General features: G+C 40.3%; 1 protein-coding gene across 2 annotated transcripts in view; it reads right to left on the bottom strand.

Moving 5' to 3' along the window:
• The window catches only part of LOC122640483 (putative DUF21 domain-containing protein At3g13070, chloroplastic), a 36550-nt gene extending 22563 nt beyond the window's left edge, over positions 1-13987 (bottom strand). The window contains exons 1-6 of one of the 2 annotated variants that reach the window (XM_043833698.1): positions 13298-13986; positions 11145-11242; positions 10933-11026; positions 7426-7503; positions 7131-7234; positions 5053-5134 (exon numbers count right to left, since the gene is read on the bottom strand). In XM_043833698.1, coding sequence (XP_043689633.1) covers positions 5053-5134; positions 7131-7234; positions 7426-7503; positions 10933-11026; positions 11145-11242; positions 13298-13864 — 1023 coding nt within the window. In that variant the 5' untranslated portion in view covers positions 13865-13986. Of the gene's footprint in view, positions 1-5052; positions 5135-7130; positions 7235-7425; positions 7504-10932; positions 11027-11144; positions 11243-13297 lie in introns of both variants that reach the window. The other variant, XM_043833699.1, reaches the window with a different exon arrangement.
• Between the last annotated feature and the right edge of the window lie 4635 nt (positions 13988-18622).

Here is an 18622-nt window from a genome sequence, read left to right as displayed (position 1 = left end):
TAGGTTTCGACCAGCCAGAAACCGAAATTTGGTCGAAACTGGTCTAAACCTGGTATTTTTTGGGCAAAACTTGACATGTGATGGGCTGGTCAAAAGACCCAAAACTGGTTGAAACTATCGAGATTTCCCGAAATATTGTCGAAACATGTCGAAACCTGGTCGAAAAAGTACTACATATAGATTTCATCTCGTAAATTTGGGAATCCGAGATATCTCAGTCGAAACCAGTGGTTTCGACCGAGTTCTTCCATGCCTAACATATCCTTCCTTCCTTCTATCCTTTTTCTTCATTATCTTTTCTATTATTGTTCCATCTTCTCAGGTCAGTTTGTTTGCATACTTTGATCCCTGTGCATACTAGAGCTGTTCTGTCCTGTTGAGGCTTTAACTATACAAATAATTGCTACTCAGTTATGTCTTCTATCAGTTGCATATTCTGATATCTACTCTTCTACTCTATTTCAGTTCCAGAATCAGGCCATCAATTATAGCAATTACTTGTTATCCTGTCTATGCATCTTGTCTTAACCTGTGGCTACTAGTTCTGCTCAGTTCTATTGCCGGTTACTATTTTATCAGTTCCTAATTGTGTCCAGCACTGCTTTCTAAATCTGGTTACTTTCTATTTTGCCTCTATTTCTATTTTCCATCAGTTTCTGTTTTCTGAACTTGGTTTCTATTGTTAGTAACTGCTAAATCTGAGAAGTTACTATTTTGCGATGTTCCTATTTTGATAGTTGCCAATTCTTGTTTCAACCTCGCTATTTTTGGTTCTGCTGCTAGTCTGTGTAATTACCAAGGACGGACTGTACGAGTGGAAAGTTATGTCCTTTGGTCTTACCAATGCTCCGAGCACTTTTATGCAAGTCATGACACAAGTGCTCCGACCATTTATTGGCAAATTTCTCGGGTTGTACTTCAACAACATCCTTATATAAAGCAAAGCGCAAGATGAACACCCAGACCATCGGAGGCGTCTGATGACTGATGAGAGTGTTGCGTGCTGAAAAGCTCTTCATCAACCTTAAGAAATGTTCATTTATTTTACTTAAGGTGGTTTTTCTTGGTTTATTGTGTTGTCTCAAGGTGTGGAGCCTGACGCTGAGAAGATCAAGAGTAATAAATTGGCATGTTTCCAAAATTTTGATTGAGATCAGAAGTTTCCACGACCTAGCATCATTCTATCGCTGTTTCATTCGGAATTTCAGCACTATTACGGCACCTATTACCGAGTGCATGAAGAAGAGTAAAGGCAAATTCCAATGGACATTGGCTGCCATAAAGGCCTTTGCATTGATGAAACAGGAGATGGCAGAAGCTCCAGTGCTTCACTTACCCGATTTTGATTGTATCTTTGAAGTGGCCACTGATGCATCCCATGTTGGGACTGGAGGTGTTTTGATGCAAGCGAGGCACCCTATCGCATTCTATAGTTAAAGTTGAATGAAGCTACGAAGCAATACTCCACATACGACAAAGAGTTGTATGCCATAATTCAGATTCTCAAGCATTGGAAGCACTATCCCATTGGCAAGGAGTTCATACTCTATTCAGACCATGAGGCTCTATAGTACTTACACTTACACTCTAAGGGGTCTATAAGAAACCGACACACCAAATGGATTGCTTACCTCCAAGAGTTCATTTTCTCCATAAAGTATAAAGCTGGAAAGGAGAACCAAGTAGCTGGCGTTAAGTCGGAAAGTGCTTATGTTGAATACTTTCACAGCCAATAGCACGAGCCTTGATCATATTAAAGATGAGTACTTATCTGATACCGATTTGTATATGAAATTTAACAGAGAGGTACTGATGCAAAGTACTCAATACATGATGGCTTTCTTTTCCTAGGGACGCACCTGTGCATTCCTAACACATCTTTGCGGTAGCACCTTGTTCAAGAGCTACATTGAGGCAGCATGGGTGGGAACATTTTGGCAAGGACAAGACCTTGTCACAAGTGGCTGATTTGTACTATTCGCCACGCATACAGAGAGATGTTCAGCATGTGATACAATGATGCCGCATTTGCCAACTTGCCAAAGGAGAGAAGCACAATACAGGTTTAAATCTCTACCCATACCACATGCACTGTGGTTACATATCCGCATGGACTTTATCCTTGGCTTACCGTCAACACGAGAGTGGCATGACTCTATTTTTGTGTTGGTGGACAGGTTCTCTAAATGGCCCACTTCATACCATGTCGAAAGACGTTCAACACGAGGCATATAGCCAAACTATTTTTCAAAGAGGCGGTATGAATACATGGGCTGCCGGAATCCATAGTGTCTGATCGTGATGTGAAATTTGTGAGTTACTTTTGGAAGACCCTTTGAATGAAGACGAACACAAAGTTAAAATTTTCTTCGGCATTCCACCCACAGACGGATGGTCAGATCGAGGTAGTAAATGGAAGCCTTGGCAACCTTCTTCGATGTCTTGTTCGCGATCATGAGAAAACATGGCCCTCAAGTCTTGATATTGCCAAGTTCGCCTATAACAGTTCCGTCAATTGCACCACCGGTTGCACACCTTTTGAGAACGTGCTAGGTCTTCAACCACGAAGACCCGTTGACATGGTACCATTACCCCCTCACGTACGGGTTAGTGTTGAGGTGGATGAGTTTCTGAGACACATCACATAGGTTCATACCGATGTTCGTTGTCGCATTGCCATTAGTAATGATGGATACAAGGCAGCCGCTGACCGACATCGTTGTTTCGTCGAATTTCATCCAGAAGATTTGGTTATGGTCCGTATAGCTTCGGAACGACTTCCTCCGGCTGCCAATCACAATCGCAAAATGAATCTGTTTAAAGTGCTGAAATTGGCCTTAATGCCTACATGTTAGAGTTACCACCAGATATGAAGATTAGCAAGGTTTTTAACGTGGCTGACCTTACTCTATATGTGGGTTATCAGTCGGACGAGGGTGACAACTGTGCAAACTTTACAGCTTCCCCAATTTACAGCTCCAATCGACGAAGAGATAGAAGATGTTCTCGTCAACAAGTTTACTACGATGTGGGGTGGCAAAGGCTACTACTCTTTCCTTGTCAAATAGAGAGGATGAACTTAGCTTGACTGTACGCGAATCCATGCCGACGATTTCAGACGTTTATACCCGGATATCTATGAGCGCCATATGTCATTCCTTCATCCGTCAAAGTTAAATGATTTTAAGAAGGGGGGAGCTGATGTAGATAGATTCTTGGACCGCAAGTACAGCCGCAAGAATCATAAGGGTCTGGCCCATGATCCACCATAAGTGGACCAGACCCATGGGCCCATAGGGCCAGACAGCCTTGGGCTGGGCCAGCCAATCAGATGGGTGTTTTCTGGATCACCCAAAACTAGTTCATGGGCAAGAGCTGGCCAAGATTTGAATGTGGTTTTTTGATTTGTTTTTCCTTCTATTTTGGTCAGCCTAAAATCTTCTATTTTATTTCTCAGCCATGAAGTTAGTTAGCTTAGCGTGCAAGTCTCAAAGTTTCTTTGTAAGAGACTTCTAGCGCTTTCCTAGTTGCTTCTATTTTTGTTTTTAGTAAGTATTGCACTATATGTAATCGAGACCTTAGAGTCTCTCCCCATGAATTCGATTAATTAAATAAGACTTGCTTTGTGCAAAGGATTCCTGTGAGATGCTGTAAGGTGAGAAGCCTTGGGTGAGATGCCCTAGTCTGAGAGAGACTACCCTTCTTCTTCTTCTTCTTCACCCAACTGAGACACTTTTCTAGTTGCATGTTCTGAGTTCTACTCCCTGTACATCTAAGATCAACCAAGATCTAAAAGCTGCTTCTGAGATTCCATTGGTTGAACAGAATATCTATTGTACTGCTGACATAGTTGCTGACTGAAGAAAGCATCACCCTACCCCTGCGGCTCAGGTTTCTGAAGGTTTCTCTGCTGAAATCTTAAGGCCATTGATCCCCCTATCTGTGCTCAGTTGCTGCCCATCTTTGGAGGTTCAAATCAGCAACCAAGCCCTGCTGTTCGATGGTGATTTGGAGTTAATCGAGTGCTGGGTTTGCCTCCCTACATTACTTACTAATTCTGGGTCTGACATCAAGAACTGAAGTATCTCCATATCTGGCGATTAGTTTGGCTTGAAATTTGGAGGGTTTATTCACACCCGTAGAGCCTAAACTAGATGGGAGTTTGAGTCCCATCAGATTGCTGATTGATGCTGATCTGGTGTTCATGTAATTCTGGGTTTTTGTGACCTATTTACTGCCTGTGATAGACCTATCTTGGTCTTATTTGTTTGCTGCCTATACCTAGGTATTAGACCTGGTTTATTTACTGTGTTTACAGTCCAAGGGCTGCTAAGTCTGATCTTTATGTTGTTAGAAAAATTCTGTCTGTCAGTTGTGAGTGTTTGATATAATTTATTGTCAACAAGTGAACCTTGGCTGTTAGCTAGACTAGCTTTACATTAGGAGGGTTCATGAGAATCGCCTTGCAAACCCCCAGCTCAATTTTTATGTTACAAACTAAATCCTGTTCCACCAAGTGGAATTAGTTCATATCCTCCCCACTGTTCCAGAGAAAATCCCCCTAAATTTCTCCCCCCCCCCCCAATTAGCAACAAACACAGGTTAAATAATGACAGGAAATAGTTGGGATGCTGGCCTAACAAGAATTTATTAGCATCAATCTGTCACCTTTTGACAAATAGTTGCCTTTCTAAGAAGCCAAACTGTTACCCACATATTCAATCTTAGGCTCCCTAAGTAACTAGTCTAGGTAGCAAGCTGCAAAGGGTTAACCACGAACTTTGGATAGTAAGAAGCCCACTTTGAATTGGAAACTCTCCACCAGCTCCCCCATATCGTGGACATATTATTACAATTTGTCCCGATTAGCAATAATATGCAAGCCTGCAATAGCTTTTTCTATTTTTATTTTTTGTCAGTTCCTAAATTTCTGTAAGGAATTAAATTCTATAGATATTCGAACTAGAAGAAACCAAGAAATAGCATACAATTAACCAGGAATAGGCACAAACTTAAGACTAAAAACTCACTCAAACAAGTCTACCCAATTACCTGTTCTTCCTCCTCTATTGCTCCACTCAACTCTGCCCCTCGCAAAATCAACTTCAACTCATCTTCAGTAACAGATGGTTCGCTACATTAATAGAAGCCAATTGTGTGAGAAAATAGCACAAGTAAAATGAGTCACAATAGCCTCTCGAAGAGAAGGTCCATGAATGACAGCTAAGAATTATCACCAAAAATAATACCGTTTTCAAACTAAAATACTTCCAAGGGATACAAACCATACATGCCTAAAATTTAAGCAAAACGCAACAGGATATGCAATTGAGCATAATAAAGTTAAGACTGAAAGACAGTCTATGATGCAACATTATCCTCTCCATTCTAACAAAGCTAGAGGCCAAAAGGAATATTTGTGATGGGGCACCAAACACAAAGAGGGTCACACAGACGAGTCCGGATCATCTCCTGGACCAAGGAGAATAGTTACTCTTCTGTAACCCTGGATAGGCAACACGTGGCACACACAACACTGGCAACCTTTGTTCCCTTCTACTTCTTTCTCTCCCATTAATTTCTTTTTTTTTTTTTTAATCAGAGGAGTGGGACCCAATCCTTCTTTATTTTTCTTCTTCTTCTCGCTCTAAACTGGCCGAGACTCCCATCTGTCACGACCACCACCATCCTCCCCTCTGCGAACCTCTCCTTCCACAAATGCCGCCCAGCCCTGCACCCTCCGTAGCCCTCCCTCCCTATACCCGACCCTTCCCTTCCCTTCCCTGTAACCCCACCCCGCCCAGCCCTGTCCTCTGTTCTACAACCCCCCACCATACTCTGCAACCCTCCCCGCGACCCCCTTAACCCCACCCCATCTAAAACCCACACCCGCCACTACGATTTGTCATTCTTTTCTATTTTTAATATTAAAGGAATAATTGGAATGACTTATCAATGTGATAGCCCTCCATGATTTATTTATAACAGATATGAAGAATGTTCCAAAATAGGAACTATTACAATAATACCCTCCACGATGTATTGGATGAGGTTTTTTATGAGTTAAGGACTCAGTAAAATCCTGTATGTGGACGAGCTAACGACTTGATAAAATCATGTATGTGATACGAGAGCGAGATAAGGAATCGGTAAAATCCTGTATGTAGACGAGTTAAGGACTCAATAAAATCCTGTATGTGATACGAGAGCAAGCTAAGGACTCGGTAAAATCCTGTATGTGGACGAGCTAAGGACTCGGTAAAATCATGTATGCGATACGAGATTACGAGTACGAGCCGTGTCATTCCTCTCTCTGGCTGCAATACTGGGATAAAGAGTTGAATAGACGATAGGAGGCCAAGCTAACCTCAACTATTATGCGCACAATCGATATTTCACAATATTGACTAAGATCTAACCTAACAGTAAAATGTTGTATGCTTATCTGTACATTGTTAATGAAGCACATGAGCACTTGATTGTATTGTAATATATTTTCCTCACTGAGTTGTTGGCTCATCCCTTTATAAATATTCTTTTCAGATGATGAGTTCAAAGGAGAGGTGTGCACAGCTCCAGACTCTACAAGCTGTGAGTGCACCTGGTGCACTGACCTTAGAGATAGGTCATGAGAACTTATGATGTTTGGATCAACAATATGATAATACAATCTTTTGATGTAGTATAACTTTTACTAACTACACTAAACTTTAGTATTTGCCACCAGTAGATTGTATCTACAATGCGTAAACCTTAAATCCAGCTCCAAGTGTTGTTAAGTCTTCCGCTCTGTATGTATGTGATGGATGGGAGTTGGGTTATTATACAAATGTGAATGGTGATTTCTGACCAGTGCCCCTGAGGGCAGTACCTTATACCTTGTCCGGGTTTGGGGTTGTTACACCTGAAATATTCTTTAGACTCTAGTTTCATAGTTCATTCTCTGCCTTTCAAAATTATATACCGTTTTCCACCAATATCAATGAAATCAAACAAAATTATGCTCAGGTATAATCCAAAAGTAAGAAGATTTACCTACTAAATAAATATTTAAAAATGTATATTACCACTTAAGGAATACCTAAAGAAGAATCATGATAACATAAAGAAGGAAAAAACACATAACACACCTTCTCCCTTTCAACCCGAGCATTTTAAGCATTCCCATCGATAAAAAAGTGACAACTCTTCCCACAGGATACAATACCAAGGAAAGCCATGCCACTGGTCTGACCTAGAGGAATTGCAGACAAAACTTGTTAAATAAATTGTACAATCCTCGTATATGGAAGTGTGATAGTTAGAAAGGAAAGATGGGGGGAATCAAAAAAACACAATAAGTTTAAATTAAAGAGCACATCAATTACCATTAAATGCAATATTTTATTTCAGTTTCAAGAGGGGGGACCCAATTTTGAACCTTACCACAAACCTAGCAACCTCTGTGGCATGGTGAACAGCAATACTTTTTGGAGTGATTTCTGTAAGGAGCAAAACGGCAACCTGACATCATTCAGGAAAAAATTTAGTTTAGTTGAGTTTTTCAATGAATTAAACCACGACCTTATTTGATGCTGAAGATTTTCTCAAAATTAAAAAACAACTACAAGAAGAAAGTTTCAGTACTTTGGGGTTAAAGAAAATACTAATCAAGAAGAAGAACTTTTAGCTATCTTCCTTGAAAAAAAAAATGTAGTTCACGTCAAAAGGAACCTTTTTCTGTTGTGGTTTGATGAACCAGAATTCACATGGAAACCTCCTCCCTTTCCATTCTTATCCATAATGGTGGTATCATGCATCTCTGAGGAGAGTGGCACAGCCAAACATCATCCTAGAAGCGAATCAGCTTAACATTGCCCAACCAAAGTGACGCACTGATATATGAGCACTCAACTCCCTTCTCTACTAACAAGCCAAGCTACGCACCTTAATTCACTGACACAATGGATTTTCTGCTAACAGCGGATTCTATTCCGACAAAAACATCGAGAAAGAGAAAGATAACTCTTATAGGCTTCTTAGGCGTTTGGGAAGCATGAGCAACCTATGAGCCGCATACCAACCTATTGGAATCCTAGGCAGTTCTCCTCTAATCATTTGTGACCACTTGCATTTATGCCCGGTTCTCCTCTATGGCTGGGGGCAGGGAAATGCTGTTACAGAAATGGTAGTCATGGACTGGTACCGCAGTACTGCCTACTTTGGAAACTCCTTATTGTGATCCCTCACTCTTGGTTAAGATAGTCTCTTAAGTGCTAGCGTAGCGGGAGAGCAAATAGCTATGAACCTTAAATACAGCATTGGTTCCCTTGGCCCCAAGAGGAGGAAAAGATGTTTTTGAAGTATTAGGATGCCACTTTAGCACACATTTTAGTGTATAAAAACTTTTCTAAAGTACCCCAAAAAAAAAAAAAAACGTTTCCAAATCATGGCCATTGATCCCTGTCTAGGCCTAGGTGCAAGATGGTTTTGGGAGCTGATCCCACTTGCTAATCTATGGGGAAGACGGAAAGAATGCAACTACAGTATATTCTTCTAAGAAAAAGAATGTCTCTTCGGAAGATTTCTGCTTCAGTCAGCACCATTTGTTGGACTGGGTCTTGGCCCTAAAAGAGTTCAGGGAGCAGGGAAGAGGTAAATTCAGAGGTAACTATAACTCTATTTTTTGACAAAGATGTCGATTATAGATATTGTCCAACCATCATATGCTGTTTTCTTAATACTAACTAACAAAAGGGTGGGTTTGGAGATGCAAAAAATTCGTATTAACAGAGATCCTAAAAGGTGAAGAGGGGTAAGCATAGCTGTCATGATGCCACAGCATGTCAAGGCAGTGGCCAGCTGCCTGGATGCCTAGGCGATGCCAAGGTGAGCACCATATTCACTTGTAATTTATGCCAATTCCAGTTGTCTTCTACTTCTTCTCCTATTTTCCCTTATCCCCTTTTTCTTCTTCATCGTCTTTCCTGTTTTTCTTCTTCTTTCCCTTTTTACCCTAGGTCAGTAGGTCTGGTCTAGGTTCGTTGACACTCAAGGCAACCACTCACTAAGGGTGCAAGGCAGGCAGCTGGACTGGGCTTCTGAAAACCCAGACCCAGTCCTAGCCTGACCCAACCTGAGGATAGGCTGGGATCTCCCAACCCTAACCCAGCCCAACTTCAGGCCAGGTTGGGTCAGCTTCAGCTCAACATGAATGCAGTCAAAGCACCCCTATTTCATACTTCTTGCAAACTGCATATCAAAAAAAAATATTGTTTGAAAGTAAAAGTTCTATCGACAACATGTGCCCGGTTGGGTCATGTATGTAAATGTTTGTTGTTGTAGAAGTTCTATCATATCAAGTTGGGTCTTCTCTAGATACTTATTCAATGGCACATGTAATCCCATATTTATACCATATTTTATATACCTAATACCTATATGAATTCAGGCTAGGAGGCCAGGACTGATGCCTCAGCGCAAGCCAGCCCAGCCCAGACCAACCTTTGGTTGGGTTTTCTCAACCCTAGCCTGGCCCACGGGCTGGAAATCCCAGCCCAAGAACAGAAGAAATAAGGAAGGCTCGGGCTTGATTGTGGTTTTTTTTTCCCAGCCAAACTTGCAGCCCCAACAGTCACTTAGGGCCTTAAGGGTTCTTTTGTCATCTAGGTGATGCCTTGACAATAAAGAGGTAAAGCTCACATAGCTCCACAACATTAACGAAACCCGAACTTCATGCCATAAAAATTGAAAAATAAAAATAGGAAAATTTCAACTCTATGGACTGGAAAGGACAAGATTCCACATCAACAGCCCTAGTCAGTTCAAAATACTTCAACTTGTTTAATAACTCAGAAGAGAGACTAATACAAAAGCGGTACATATGTTGAGACATTACATTAACTATGTTTTTAGTGATTACTAACTTGTGTTTGTTGATGAAAAAGCCTAAGTATGACAGGACAGTTGGTATCCTCTCAACCATCAAGAAGTTGCATGGAAAACAAGCCCAAGCAAGTGGATGTAGTCGCCAAGCAAACTTCACAAATTAGAAGATCCAAATCAAGCATGGACGACATCATGGTGGCATGAAGTTGAAAAGCCTATCTGAAGATCAAGCTTCACTTCTGTAAGACCAAGTGGAAAGCAACTCAAAGCTTAAGTGGCTAGGACATCTCCATGGATGTTCATCATTGGCGTTGAAGACTTGAGAATTAGTTTAAACTTGTAATGCATGTTATTTTCCTAAGTTGTAGAGTGATACTCGTAGCTCTTAGACCCACAAGACTTAGCCTCATAAGTGCCCAAACATGACTTAATGAAAAGTCCAAATGCGGGTGGATGTAGGCAAGAGACCGAACCATTCTAAATCTTATTGTAACTCATTGTCTCTTTCCCCCTTCTTTCAATTGTGTCTTGCATTGCCTTACAACATTGCATTCATCTTTTGATTTGAGCAGTTAAGTTTTAACTTACTATTAATTCCATCATACACAATTCATCCAACAACATAATGATTAGGTAATAAATTCAGGTTTCACATTCTTCCAGACAATGGAAAGGTAAGATTAACGCGTATTAATATCTAAAATTAATCATTAGAAAGATATAATTTACTACAGTGAAACAAAAAGGATGTCTGAAGACGGTCAAGGAACTACATGCAAAGGGATTATAGCAGTATTTCCTATCACTCACAAGAGTGAGTACTAAATTCCTAATCAAATGGTATTCACAAGTAGTAGTAAAATGCAAAATTGGACAAAGCATGTAAGGTCAAACTAAGTCTATGACCCTTGGGAGGGACAAGGAGCATATTGAAAAAGATCTTTGAGCTAGATGGTAGGAACCAAAAACCATGCCCATTCAAGCACCAAAAGAATGTTCAACATTGTGGGAACTTGAACCATTCACATGTTTGAGATTCAATTGATGGAAGAAATTGTGACGTACAGTCATAACTCCAGTTGCAGCACTAACACCAGCTTCACCAAACATTTTTGTTGCTGCCTTTGTGACTAGTGCAGTAGCTCCAATATTAACCACACTGAGTAGATAAATCATAAAACAAACATATAAGAAAGCATTTCCGAGGTTGGGATGAAACAACAAAAGAAATTCAAATGTAAGAAAATATAAAAATAGAATTTATGTAAAAATTGTACGTGGTGCCAATAAGAATAGTTGTCAGGAACCGGGTTACATCACTAGAAAGCATTCTGAAGACACCATTTTCAGGCTCTTTTTCAGCCAATTCACGCACCTGATAAAGAAACATATACAGATCTTATATAAACAATGTGACCAAAGAACTCAATAGGGTGGATGATGGATCATCTAAGAAAAAAGAAAGAAACTCATCATGGCCTGCTTCACAAGCAACAACTGCTCTCATTTAGCATACAGAAATTTTTCAGCAGATCAATACAGAGTTTTGAGAAGGTGGAAAACAATGCCTTTCTAGAGGAGCTCATCAATTCCAAATCAAAAATTTTAAATGCAAATCAAATTGAGCATTTGGCATAGCTGCAAGTAACAATATAAATACATGGGATTCAATTTTGTGGAACATTATTACTTGATAGTAATCTAAATCAACACACATGGTATGTCAACATGTTAACAAAATAAAGGATTATGAAGGAGACACCAATCCTTGGAGGAAAGACTGGAGTATGATAATAATATCAGCACATAGAGACAGTAGAAAGTCCCACTCTTTAAAACCAAATTCAGACTCCACCGATAACAAATCCTAATCTCAAATCATCTGGTCGACAGGTCATCAAAATGGGAAAAAATCTACGAAAAGCACCTGAGCACCTCATCCTTGGACCTAAAGATATTGAGTATTGTCCTCCTCTCGCTTCTTTCAATTTCAGCAATCCACATTTACCATAACTATTACATTGGTAGAACCACTAAACCAAAGACCCAACACACCCATTCAACTGCCAAATCTAATAGATCTAGACTCCCCTGTTCTTGTTGAGTCGTTGACATTGTCATGTTCTATTTTCTAAGAATTACTAAATAAATTACATGTCCAAAATGTATGTTCTATCTCCCACTTCATGTTGCAACTAAAACCCCCATATTCCATGATGCCTACTAAAATAATTTTTGCAGGCGCAATCCATCCTAAGTTCTCAAAGACTAATCCTTTAAGATCCTTCTTCTCTCAAATCATTGGGAAGAAAACATTTAAGATTCATGCGTCCCATTATTTAATTTTTCTACATATTGATCCTATACTAAATCTGTTTTTTCCTTCTTTCTCTTTACCTTTCTGTCTTATATCTAATTCTTAGACAACTTTTTATGTTCTTCGGTGTACTCATAAACATCATGGTCCAATAACTTTTGCCAACTCTTCCAGCTATATATCCAGCCAACCCCCCCCCCCCCAAAAAAAAAAAACCCACACAGGAGGAAAATAATAATTAAAGGAGGCAAATTAAACTAGTTCAGGAGGGTTGAGCTAAAGGGTCTAGAGTTACATGTCCATCAGAAAACCCAACTATTAAACGGGCTGCTCTGGCATGCAGAGCAGAGCATGTTTATTATGATTGGGCGGGTTTGGGCAGTCCTCTACATGCCCCACTCCATCTTAATCAGGTCAAATCCAGGTCAAGGTTGACAGCTCTGATAATAAAGATTAACATCTCTAGACAATACCAAACTATTCCAAATCCAACACCCAAAAAGTCATTCTGGTAGGACACGTCTGATTATGTGCTTCTGAAAGGAATAAAGCTTCGTAATAGCTTCAGCAATTATTGCTGCAATGTATATCCTAGTTCAATTTACTTCTTCAACATGTCAACAGTTTCCTTCCAGATTATTTGATTGCGGGTACAACTACAGAAGATTTGACTTGCCATATCAAGCAGGGAGGGAAGGAAACTGATTTGGCAATGACCCCATTTTCACATTAGATTGTGGCCGACTTCACACTTAAGGCCCCACTGAGCCTCACTGGGGAAAGTCCCCTCCAGCAATCTAATGGCAAAGAAGAACATTGACAGTAGGTTATCCTCACGGAAATCACAATGTGATAGGAGCATTAAAAGGAACTGGGTTATGGAATAAGAACGCATGAAGCTTGTTTCCTCATTTTTAGTCTGAATTTCAGTAGTACTAGGCTTCTCTCTTTTTGCTACTTCTGTAGTTTGTGGTGCATGCACATGCTTATCTGCTTACCTATGCTGATGTGCGTGCATGCAGGAATGAGGTACCTCTCACGCCTCCTTCGTTCTATGAACACCATCAATAAGAGAATTTAAAAAGAAAACCCAATTCTGAGAAATTTGCGTACCTTCCAAGGCCATAGAGTCGTTATCGAAGTCTCAGCCAATGAAAAAAATGCAGAGAGACCCAAAAGCGCAGCTAACACCAAACCTTGCTCTTTGAAAACGCATAGAATTTTCAACACTTTGGGCCAAGCTCCTCTCAGTAACAGCCCGCTCTGTCCAAAAACTCTGTAGCCCGCATCAACAACCACTTCCATCGCAAGAACTCTTTGGCAACCAAGCACAAAAATCCCACAAACCATTGCACCAAAAACAAATCCACGCTTGAACAAAAGCTCCAATAAATCAAAGTTCCGATCCGTAATAGAATCTCCAACCATCACACCCTCGTTTTCTCTATCCGCTGGCTTCAAATAAAGCTCGCCATTAATCACCTTAGCTTCCTGTAATCTCGGCGTGCATGAAATTCTCGAAATAAAAGGGTCGGGGCAATTTGTCCTAATTCGACTACGATAGCACATAAATTTAGGTGGTGTGCTGACTGAGATTTTCAGTTGACGACAGCGGGAGACAAAGAACGACGATTTTTCGCCATAAAATAATCTAGATCGACTGATAAATGGAGCTTCCATTCCTCAATCCACGGATTCCAAGCTCTACAGCGTGTTCAAAACGAACTGATAGAGATGCAGATAAACTAAAATAAAGCCCTAGATTTCATTTTAGAACAGCAAAGCCCTCCAAAATCTGAAGAACCATTTGATAGTCTTCTTCTCAAACAAGCCGAAGCTTTGCATCTTTTTGCTGCATTCTGCAGAAGCACGCACAACAGAAATTTCACCGAAGTGGGTGGTGGAATGTCAATTGACTGATTCGACCCTACCTTTCCAGAAAATATCAAAATAAAAAATAAAAAGTGCATTAACGTTTGGGATAATTTTTTTTTTCCCCAGGATAGACCACGAGCAGGATTGGGCTCCTCTATGGTGCACCCCCATAGGTCGACACGTGGCCGAGGTGTCATTCAGACGGTAAGGATGGATGTGCACATCTAAGTGTGGTGTATAATCAATGAAGATAAGGATTTCCAAGGTGTGTGCGTCAATCCTCGTCATTCAAATGGCACCTCGGCCACATGTTGACCTCTAGGAGTGTCAGACATCGTTGAGCTTAGGGGTGCGTCCTAGAGGAGCTCAAACCCTAGGAGCATAGTCTACGTCAGCATTCCCATGTATCTCTCTCTTCTCCCTTTATGAAATGACATATTTGTTATTTGAAGGACGAAAGAGATAGGCATAGAGAGTTGTTGGTGTAGGCCATGCTTCTAGACTAAGAACACTCCCCCGGCCCCTTTTGTTTTATTATGTTTTCTTTTTTGTCATCCATGAACTTTCTTCACTTGTCTCTTGTCCAAAATGTCTTCCTTGGGTTCATTTCATATCCTGTGGAATAAGAGGTTCTCTATTCATTGTGTGTGAAGGGAACTCATCGTTTTCTTATATATTAAACGGAAATGAAAGTTTGGTTGTGGTAAGATGCACGTGGCTATGTGCTTGCCAACCTTTTTCTCACATTCTGATTATATTGATTTGGCGTCAAATTAATCTAAATTGCTCATTGAATTTTGACATGGTTATCCATTTTCAACTGGCCAAAAACAGAGAAGGAAAAGATGAATAGGGTGGTTCCTTTGTGGGACTTGGTTGCAACTTGTCCTATTTAGGCATAGAGGAAGATCTAGAGAGGGGGACATTGAGGCAGGGCTGGGAGAAAGATGGTAGGGCAGGCAGGGGTGTGGAGAGAGAGGGGAATGCAAAGGTCGAGAAGGGGAGAAAGGGCAGGGTAAGTGGGAGATGCAAAGAGGGGAGGGGAGGGGAGGGGAGGGGAGAGGAGGGGTGGGGTGGGGTGGGGTGGGGAGGAGGAGACAGAGGGGTTGGGGGATTATGCAAATTAAAAGCTTTATGCAAATTAAAAGTTCAATAATATTAAAATATAATTGTTGAATGGTCTTTCCAATTGAAAGTTACATAAATAGTTACCAAAAACAATGTTTTATAAATTTATTAGCAGACTAATATTAGATCAAGTTGTATCATTGTGTTTACAATGACTTAAATAACAGCTGAACGACCACAATTCAAATTAATCAAAATATTTAAAAATATTATAATTGAACCATATCTTTCTAATTGATATATTTATTTTTTAACTATTAATGGTACGATCTTAAACTACATTGTTCAATGATGTTCGTGACTTAAAATGCTACATGAAATATTCACAATCTATCATTCCAACTATAATGTTTTAAAGATTTTGATAAATACAAAAACCTCTAGTGTTTTGATCATTTCATGCATTATGATATGGTAATATATAGTAAAATGTTTTTTCTCGCTGTACTTAAATATAAGTACCTTAAATGTAAATACCCTAAAGTGAGGTAACTCTATTATAAATTGTAATTTACCCCATTATGAATGCCAACGATATCTATGTCCCCTAAAGGATATCCTTCCTAGGATCGTCTCATCAATCCAATCTGCTTTCATTCCAGGGCGTATGATTTCAAATTATATCTTCCAAGTTCATGAAGCTTTCCATTATATCAAACGAATGAAGACAAGGAAAAAAGAAGTGAGTTGTTCTAAAAATTGACATGAAGCGTGCCTATGATAGAATTGAATGACCTTTTTTAGAGAGGTTGTTGCTTCATATGGGGTTCAACTCTAAATTTGTTTCTCTTAGTATGAAATGTGTGACCATGGTTTCATACTCAATTCTATTTAATGTTGCTAAAAGGTGCAAGGTGAAGTCTTCTAAACGATTAAGGCACGGGGATCCTCTTTCCTCTGCCCTATTCATTTTATGTTTACAAGCTCTTAGTAGCCTTCTTGATCAAGCAAAAGCTTGATATCTGATTCATGGCATGAAGATTAGAAACTGCACGACCCCTTACTTATCTCTTGTATGTTCGCAGACAATTACCTCCTCTTCTCTGAAGTCAGCTTAAAGGAGATTCACAGCTTGAAAGACTGCTTGGACATCTACTGTATGGCCAGTGGTCAAAGTATTAACTTGAAGAAATCAAGTCATTGCTTTAATCTAAATACTCACAACTGTTTGAAGTGCTGGTTCTCCAGGACCTTGAGGATATCATACGGGGAAGGCCCCTCCAAATATATTGGGCTTCCTACAAGAACTAGAAATACGGATTAAAGCCTGTCTTTCTTGTCCTAATTCCTTTGAGCATATGGAGTTGTCGCTTTCTGGTACTACCCTTCTTCCCGTAGGAGTCTTTGGTTGGCAACCACTGCAATATCGGAAGCCATCACTAGGGGTTAAGAAGTTAGATCTTTTCCATGAGATTAGTGATAGAACAAGTCGAAGGATGCACGGTTAGGCTCAAAATTACCTTTCCCACATGGGACGTGAGGTGTTTCTGAAATCAGTGGTATTTTCGAGTGCCAACTTTGCTGCAATGCATGTCAAACTCCCATCTTCATTTCATAAAAGACATAGTAAGGAAGCTGCTCAGTTTTATTGGGGGCAATATTGTAGAGTTTAAAATCCACTAGCTTTTATGGCGCAAGTTATGTCATTCAAAAGATTACAATGGCCTTGGGTTCAAAGGTACAACTCTTCAAAACAAGGTGCTTTTAGCTAAAGCCACATGGAGGTTATGGAGTGAACCAACCTTGGATTGGGCTCTATCCATGAAAGGGATTTATTTTCCAAAAACCGATTTATGAGGGCTAAGTTAGGGAGCAGCCCTTCGTGGGCATGGAGAAGACTCTTAGATTGGAGGAAAGTTTGAGAGAAAGGTTTGGCATGAAAAATTGCGGTTAGAGGTCAAATTCAGATGTGGAAGGATATATAGGATCCAACACTCCCATATTTTGTAGTCTCAGATCTACAAGGATAGATGGGTTCCCTGTTGAAACAACAACTCATTTTGTCTCTGACTTACTTTTACGGGACTCTATGTAGCGGGACAAAGACCTGATTCTCAAACTATTCAGCCCCTTAGTTGCAGTGGCCATGCCATCATCAACATTCCACTCTGAAGATAGACTTGTATGGGGTGTGGAAAGGAATGGGGTTTTCTCAGTTAAGGCAGCTTACCATATTTTGATTTCTAAGCAATGAGCAAGATAACCATAATCGTTCTCTCCCTTCCACATCTATTGTTAGTTGTTGGGCTTCTACTCCTACCTCAACATGGAGGAAATGCTGGGCATCAAAACTAACAGTAAAAAATGCATTTATTTGGAGAGGTTGAGCAAATGGTTTAACATCGGTAGAAGGGCTTACTCATCGCCAATTTCCAGTTGATCAGCATTGTCCCAGGTGTGGTGCTACAATGGAATCAATAGATCACATTATCCTACACTACCCTTTTGCCAAGGTGGCTTGGTTTGGATCCTCACTAACCTTCAAAGTTCCAAATGCTACTACTTTTTTATCTCTTCATGGATGCTATCTCGGATAACTTTTCAAGGACTGGGAAAGAGAGAGACCAAGAAAAAAATGGGTCCATGTAGCTTAATAGCATGGAGCATTTGGCTAGCTCGTAATGATCTATTGTTTGGGAGAAGGACTTGGACCCCATGGAGCCCATCGAGCATATGAGGAATTCTCTAAAGTAAATACCCCAAAGTAAGAAGAATGCTACTTCAATGGTAAGGAACCTTCCAACCTTTTCTTCTTGGACTCCTCCTCCCTAGCCATTTGTAAAGTTGAATTGTGATGCAGCTTTGATGCCCAGGAAGAACGACATTGGTCTTATCATCCATGACCACACTGGTACTTCGTTATTGACCAATTCAGATCCTTGCAGTTTCGATGACATTCTTACAAGTGAGGCATTTGTGATTTTGTTGTTTTGAGTATTGAAATACACACAGATTGTTCTTGTAAGGCAATTTTGTCAGGTAGCTTCCGTCGCCATCAAGTAGGAGACATTCCTAAGTCTCATACGAATCGAAGAAGAATTGAACTGAATTTGAGACTGTACGTACACGAACCAAATGTAACCGAATAAAACCAAACGATTTGGTTTTGCTTTCGATTTGTATATATTATATCATCAATTGAACCCAAACCAAACCAAAAAACCAGAAACCAAACCCATTCACATCCTTGACTTTGACAGCTACATGGGTCAACCCGTCAAATCCGACCCGATAAGCGACTCCAACTCGCGAGAATGACTCTCAAAATCACGAGTTTCACGACTCAGTTAAACAAATAGGGTGACAGGTCAGCACGAAGCACGCGGCGAAGAAGAACGTTGTGGAGAGCTGGTCAACCCGGCAGTCGACCAGCCTTGACAGCCATTTATTGTTTTTCTTCTTCATATAAAATCCCGAGTTGAATCTATAATGCTG

Source organism: Telopea speciosissima, chromosome 9, assembly GCF_018873765.1.
Source record: "Telopea speciosissima isolate NSW1024214 ecotype Mountain lineage chromosome 9, Tspe_v1, whole genome shotgun sequence".
NCBI classification, from domain to species: Eukaryota; Viridiplantae; Streptophyta; class Magnoliopsida; order Proteales; family Proteaceae; genus Telopea; species Telopea speciosissima.
This window is presented reverse-complemented; position numbering and strand designations above follow the sequence as displayed.